The following is an 8,006-nucleotide window of genomic DNA, read 5'->3' on the forward strand; positions in this document are numbered from 1 at the left end:
TCCTTAGCCGGAATCTCTATTCGCAAACCGGTTTAAAGAGTCAAATGGTTTCGAAAAGAATTTTTCCAATGGTGACTTGGCACACCAGATTATGCCAAGTGGCGACTCTGATTTTGAATGTAAAAATAATTCTTTTGCGGAACCAATCTTCATTTTGTCACTTTAATAAAAACCCTTTCGAAATTAAAATATAAATTTTTCTGAGTCGTAAAAAAGGGGTGTGACAATGTTCGTCTAAATTAATCGCATCTATTTCATTTTCTTCTTATATAGCGTAATTTTTCTGAGCTTCTACATAATCCATATCGTGAGCACCTACACCTATTTCTTCCTCAAAAGGTGTACCAAGCGGTACCGGAGGCGAAGGCACACGGGTATATCTACTACTTGAAGTACCTCTACCGCTAGTAATTCACTTTTTACTACCAGCACCGCTTTCGGAACAAAAATTTTTAACACCTTTAGTAGCGATGTTTCTTAATTTATCCACAATATAAATTAAATTTAAAAAATTCAAAATACACAAATATAATAAAATTAAATATTCAACAATTAATATAATAAATAAAAATTAAACGTAAGAGATGGACCGACAATACCAAATTTTGAAAGTATCCGAAGGTTGCGACTTTAGAAACTTCCACTCGTACTTTGTAATCGCAAAATTAAAAAATTAAAATGAGCACTTTAGAAAATTAAACATATTGAATATTTGAGAATTGAGAATTGAGAATTGAGAATTGAGATTTGAGATTTGAGAGAGTGAAAAATTATGTGAAAAATGATTTGAAGGTGTAGGGTATTTATAGATTTTTTTGGGGGATTAAAAAATATTTTAAATGGAAAAAAAAATCTTAATAAATGGGCCCAAACTAGCTGTTGGACCCAAAAACGGCTATATAACCATTTGGGTCAATGGCTAGTTTGGCCCAAATATCAATTTTTTTTTTTTAAAAAAAAAATCTTATTCGAACCGGTTAATCAGCGGGCCTGGACCGGGCTTGGTCCGGGCCAGGTTAATCGGGCCCAACCAAAAAATTTAACTGGCCCGGTACCCTACAACCTATGGACTGACCGGGCTGGTTTTATTAAGTGGACCAGTTCGAGCTGGGTTGGGCCAGGTCAACTCGGCCCGTTTGACAGGTTTACCGACAGTTTATAGTTTAATTACAAAAAAACTCAATATTTTGCATTATTTTGAAAATCTCAATTTGAATTTATCAAAATACATAATTAGCTCTTAATACATCTGAAGAAGATACATTTTTTTGTTTGTAAAGATATATAATTAACTTTCGATATGTATAATATATTTTTTGGGTATGTCTAGATACATAATAAATCCAATGAAGATACATTTTTTTCTTATAAAGATATATAATTAGCTCCTGATACATTTTTTTAATTTTGAATCTGTCGAAATAAATAATTAGCTACCCGATACATCCAAAGAAGATACATAATTAGTTGAATTTTTTTTAATTACTTTGTAAGGATTGAGATGTATAAATATGATAAGTTAAGGCGTATATTTATGTTGCTTCTCCCTCTTTGCAGACATATCGATTTATTCAACAGGATATCTGTCACCTCTTACTAACAATAGATATTTATAATTTTATTTATCAAATTTAGAACAAATAGAAAAAAATCACTTGATGTCTTTTCTTTTTTTTTTTTTTTTCTTTTTTTCTTTTTTTTATCTCCATTGAGTTTTCAATCTTGAGAACTTCAACTCAGTTTATCAACCCCAGAAACACGAGTGCCGAGGCGCAATGAATGTTGAAAAGGCGATGAGTTAAAATTGAATCCACTAATTAAGATTACATGCAGTACTACCATCATTTTAATTTAGGGGAAAGGAGATGAGCTGAACACTTTGAAAAGAAATGATCCATAATTTGAAAATGTGGATAATTGGATTTATCGGCCTAATTTATTTTTATTTTTTATTTATTTGGCCTAATTGGACACATGCAGTCTATCTACTTAATTGATATATTTTTATACCACATTGATATACTTTTATACAATTATTGTATAAAATATGTTTTTGTATTTGATATCAAATATTGTAGTATTTGATTGATAAAAAAAAAAGCAACAATTGCAATGTTATAAAATCGTATTTGATTGTTAGAAAAACTATACCAATTAGAAGAATAACTTTTTTTAAAAAAAATGGAGCTACGAAAAAAAGAGTGAAAAAAAGACAAAAAGTTCTTTTTAGAAAAAGAGGGCAAAGCAATAAAAAAAATTTTAAAAAGTGTAGCAGCAATTTAAAAAAAAAAAGCTAAAAGGCAGAGAAAAAAAAATATGAAGGCAATTGCAAAAAATGACCTAAATGGCTATATTTTGAAAATTCAAAATCAATGGCCACTCGGCGGCAATTGTTTTAGCCGAGTGGCTATTCTTGTCCATTTCCCTTTAATCTATTTGTTTGGCTTTCCTGTAAGTTCATTTTAAGGAAAAAGGATCATAAGATCGAAAATATTTTGGTGCATTCTACATATCAAACTAAGATTGAAAAATCACTTTTACTTTCTTAAACATTGTATTAAACGAAAGCAAGACAATTAAATCAAGATGTAGAAAGTAATTCTTTACTTTCCCAGTTAATTTGAATGTAGTGCATCTGAATACATACATATAAATCGACAAAAAGATGTGCTAAATAAAGTGTGTCAAGGCATCTAAATTGTAGCTTGTACATATACATATGTCCGTTAGGTTCACATTTACATCGGAGGCAATATGTGCACACGTATCTCCATTGATGGAACTGAGGATCTATCGGTAACCACCTCTGTACCTTACAAAAACAAGAATACAATCTGGATACATCGTAATCTTGTAAGGCATTATTTGTGAAATTACTCTAGAGATATGTTGTTGTTGGCCTAAGCCTAGCCCAGGAACAGGGATGTTATATATGATGATAAGCCAGTAACTGGCCAATAGCAAAGTTGGGAATCCAAATTTCACACACATTTTTCACAGTGATAAACACATCCTTAGTTTATTCACCTATTTTCCATTCACCAGATCAGACTGTTGGAGTCCTTCCTGCAATAACTTGCACAGAATACCGAAAAGAAACTCTGGAAAAAGCAACTTCAGCTCAATTCCAATCATTTATTCTTTCTCCGAATGAGCCAGCATCCAACGAAAACAAAACTTACAATTTCACTTTACATTTTGAGTTCACTAGGGCGCTTCAATTCCAAGTTACAACTAGCAAAACCATAAGGCAAATTGAACTGATTTGAACACCAGGAAGGTACTTAAAAGAGTAATAGCAGCACAGATAACTACATCGATTTGGTCTTATATGTACAAAACTCCGTGACTCTCTACTCTGCTAAAACATCTTATATTATTTCATAGGAAAAGCTAATACCAAAATATACCCTGAAAACATCACCCAAAAGGACATTGTACTTGTCGAAAGTTGAAAGTCTTATCTTCTCCATCATGCAAGAGCTTCCTCCTCATGCAAGAGCATTTGATCAAAGTGCCAGACACCTAATTACAGCCGAAAACGTTGAAAACGTTGAAAAGTTACATATAGGAGGACTTTATATAAATATGATATAAAAGAACTGTAAGTAATGAAGGAAGCGCGATCCTACCATGTCCTTTGCCCACTCTTCTCAGCTGAGCCACATATTCCGAGATCCTCTTGATTGCTTCCACCTAATGAGGAGAACACATGTTAAAAATTAAAAGAAACAAGGAGAACATGTCTTAAAATAGTATCACTAGTATTAATCCACATGTATTTAGTATCAAGTCTTAACAACTTCATTAGACAAATAGTAAGAAACCAGACCTGTTCTTGCAAGTACTCGGTTTCAACAAAATCAGCCAACTGTGCATCGTTGTTTTGTATGGCTACCTGTTGTTAAGGGTTAAAAGCAGCCAAAACATGTAAATGACAAATTGCAAAAACCGAGATGAAGAATTTTTTTCTAAATTTCTTCGATGTTATTTATTTTGTAAGTTTGGTATCAAAAACCAAAACAATTCAAATTGATCCAAATGAATGCGGATACAACTAAACAAGAAAAGTAGAACAACTCACAGCATGCAAGTTTAGAAGCTTTTCATTTGTCAACTTCTCCAAAGAAAGTACAAGCTCCATTGCTACAAAATAAGTTCAACAAAGCAAGAGTGTAAGTAACTGAAAGCTCAGCCTCCTTTTTTCCCTCCCAGTGTGTAACAACAAAAGAACTATCGTATTTCTCAATTCACAAAATCCCAAGGAAGAGGAAATAGTAGTTACTAGGCATTTGAGACTTAGGAGTCCGAGGGCCTTAAAAATAGATTAGGCCCAATTCCATAAAATTTTGCAACATACATACTGGCCTCTCTGCAATATTAATTTGGTCTCTTTGATGTCAATGTAGACATCAGATGAACAGGGTTAACATTTCTAGTAACTTATAATCTACACAACCATTTCTACTAGTATATCAATGATCAAAATCCAACCACAAAAATAGGATTACAAGGTAGAATAGAGTGTGTCTAGTAGTCAACGAAGTGAGTTGAGAACCAAGAAGTCTCGGGTTGAAATCTCAATGGAGGCAAAAATAGGCGAGTTATTCCTATTGGTCCAATACTTAGGTAATCCGTGAAATTAGATGACGTGTACATGCAAATTGGCCCAAACACCATGCTTATTGAGGAAAACATAAGTGAACAGAAACGAACTTACCATACAATGCATCCCCCTTCTCAGCATGATCAAACTCAGATAGTGGCATCAAAATAGACTGCAGCTTCACTTTCCCACCACGCTTGTTCTAAATTCACGTAAGACGAGAAATTTAAGCAATCCAATTAACATATACAACCAGATGATAGAATAAACCACTCCCTCAACCCCAAAGAACAAATAATAAAGAAAAAAAGTAGTTCTCCAAATTTTAGAAAAGGGCAAAGTTACAAATACCTGATACTCCATGAACTTTTCAGCATGCTCCCTTTCCTCTTCACTGGATTCCTTGAAAAACCTAAATCATCGAAACAATAACACAGAATCACAAACCATTAAACAAAGTCCACATGGTTAACTCATCAATTCGAAAGTGTCTTTAAATATTTACTTGGCAAGCCCCCTGAGAGCAACATTGTCTCTGTCGAAATAGGCATACATTGCATGGTAAACATATGAAACATTGTATTCCACACTGCAATCACAAAAAGTATAAAACAGTCTCATAAATAGATAGAAACAGAACTATAAGAAATTGTTCCAAAAGGTGAGAAATCATAATCCTCATTTGACCAATCAACTAAGACTCCATAGAAGCTTCAAACATATGTAGAATGGCTTCACATCAAACGAGTTAAATAAAACTTCAAAACAGACACGACCAATGCAATAAGTAGTCAACTAGCGCCCCGAGTAGATGGGTGTTTTCTTTTTGAAAGCATGAACACAGTCACTATTTCAGTCCCCGCAAAGCGATTCGGCTTCCTCCGAATTCTATATGAATCTATGAGATCAGGAAATTTTGCATTCCCCTTGCTAAGAGTGAAATGTTTTGAACACCATTTCTAAAACACAATAACAACAACAACTACTACAACTACCCTCAATTGAGAACTTATTGTGGTCACTTATATAAATTTTCCATTTTAATAACAACATACCCAGCTAAGTTGCTCGGACTCTCTAAAAATGTTGCCGCAGCCGTGTAGGATCCTTCGAAAATACACTATTTTTGGAGGATTCGACAAGCACCCGTCGACATTTTTGAAGAGTCCGAGCAACATAGATACCCAGTGTAGTCTTACAAAGTGGAGTTTGAGGAGCGCAGAGTATACGTAAACCTTACTCCAATCTCAGAGTTAGAAAGGTTCTTCTGGGTCCAAAGTAGTGGAAAAGAAGTGACGAAAGTGAGAGCATAACAAAAATATATTAAACAGTAACTACAACAAAATAATACATAATCAGTGGTAAACACGCGAAGAAACCGAGGGTATTCAACATCAACTATATATACATACAAAATAACTTTTTCCCCAAACGGTAAATAATATGATGAACCCCTCACCTCTACCTAGCACAGCCCAATAATACAAGTATAAGAAACAACATAAAACAAAGGGTAAGAAACTACATGACCAATACCACGAAAACAACATTTTTTCTAAAACCAAAACATCAACAAAAGCAAAAAATGGACAAATCATAGAAATATTGACCACCCACTTGATCTGTTCATTAATAGCAGATTCAAATTGATCAGTGTACTTGTGCCTAGAAAGAGAAGCTTGAGGAACAGTAGGTACAAGCATAAGCTCTTTCTTCACTTTTTCAAAGGGCTCGAAAACAACACCCGTTAACGGCTTGCTATTCGGGCCCTTTGAAGCACATACAACAAACCCCTAAGCAGGAGAGATTTTGAGAAGCATGACAACGTACAAAGAAACAACAACATCATATCAAGTATAGTCCCACAAAATGGGTTTCAGGAAGCATAGAGTGTACCCTTACTCCTACCGCATAGGTAGAGAGATTGAGATTATTTCTCGTAGAATCTTGGCTCAAGATAATTTCTGGTAAACTCTAATGTATTATGTATTAAGAAAGATTAAGTGTATTGATTATATTATTACTTTAAAAAATAATTAGAAAAAATGATTATATAATTTTGATTTATTAAAAGCATTCATTATATTATTACTTAAAAAAATAATTAGAAAAAATGATTATATAATTTTGAAATAGAGTTCATTAAAAAAAATTATTTTTTCTTAAATTAAGGCTTCCGTTATATTATTATAAAATGATAATATAATCAAAGAACCAGAAACAACATAAGAAACCAGAGCACATAAGAAACTACATAGCCAATAATAGGAAAACGATGATTTGTACAAAACAAAGACATCAAACTAGAAAAACGACAATTTGTACAAAACAAAGACATCAAACTAAAAAAACTATCATTTGTACAAAACAAAAACATCAAACAAGAGAAAAGGAACGGATAGATAATATAAATATTAAAAACTCACTTGATTTGTTCATTAATAGCAGCTTCAGATTGATCAGTATACTTTTGTCTAGCGAGAGATTTTTGAGGACCAGTAGGCACAAGCATAAGCTCTTTCTTCACCTCTTCAAAGGGCTCGAAAACAACACCCGTTAAGGGCTTGCTATTCGAGCCCTTTGAAGCACATACAACAAATCCATTCCCACTTTTTGCAGAAAAATTCAACAGGGGACTCGGAATTTCCACATGGGTTTTCGACAACGTAAACGCAGGAGAGATGTTGAGAAGCATGATGATGATTATGTTGATTGTATAGAGAAATTCTAGAGAAATTGAAGATGAGAAGTTTGTAGAGAAATGCAAGGAAAATGAAAAGGCAATAAGTCTAGTAGATTAAGAACCGGACAGGAGAGGACGATGACCGTTGGATGGTTTACACGTGGATGGACAGGATTAACTATTGTACAGGAGCGCGTGGCAGACTCGTGGTATACCTAAACCTAGATATGCTTTTCTTTTTTTGGTAGAAGATATGCTTTACTACTCACTAGTTTGAAAAATATTTCATATTATTTGTTTACCTTTTTCACTAGTAAAATAAATAAAAAGAGTATTTTTATTAATTTATTTTTTAAGAAAGTCTTTGAAAGTTTATTAATTTACTTACACTTTAAAAAAGAATTATTTTATTTGTTTTACTCTATTTGGTCTATTTTAGTTTTGTGTGGAATTTTCAAAAGTAAAAATAAATAAATTATGTAGATTTAAATTAAAATTTTATAGTCTTAAATGTGTTACGTGGAAAGTTGTAACTAAAACTAGTAGAAAAAATACATTATTTTTTAAATGAATTCAAAAAAAGTATAGCAAATAAATAAAAAACAAGCGAATAACTCCAAAGATAAAATAGAAAAAAAATTGATTAATTTTATCTTGAATTATAAATTAATAGATATTTAAATACATTAATTTTCATAATATGAACAAATGGAATGG

The 8,006-nt window shown here is 32.7% G+C and overlaps 1 protein-coding gene across 1 annotated transcript; it reads right to left on the bottom strand.

Moving 5' to 3' along the window:
- Positions 1-3,115: 3,115 nt before the first annotated feature.
- Positions 3,116-7,515, bottom strand: LOC107871122 (ferritin-2, chloroplastic). Its single transcript, XM_016717923.2, has 8 exons — positions 7,033-7,515; positions 5,112-5,195; positions 4,958-5,018; positions 4,721-4,808; positions 4,085-4,146; positions 3,833-3,898; positions 3,633-3,696; positions 3,116-3,525 (listed from the first exon to the last, which is right to left on the bottom strand). Exons 1-8 carry the CDS (start codon positions 7,299-7,301, stop codon positions 3,473-3,475), a joined length of 747 nt encoding a protein of 248 aa, XP_016573409.1. The 5' UTR covers positions 7,302-7,515; the 3' UTR covers positions 3,116-3,472.
- Between the last annotated feature and the right edge of the window lie 491 nt (positions 7,516-8,006).

The sequence above is a fragment of the Capsicum annuum genome, chromosome 5, assembly GCF_002878395.1.
Source record: "Capsicum annuum cultivar UCD-10X-F1 chromosome 5, UCD10Xv1.1, whole genome shotgun sequence".
Lineage (NCBI taxonomy): Eukaryota > Viridiplantae > Streptophyta > Magnoliopsida > Solanales > Solanaceae > Capsicum > Capsicum annuum.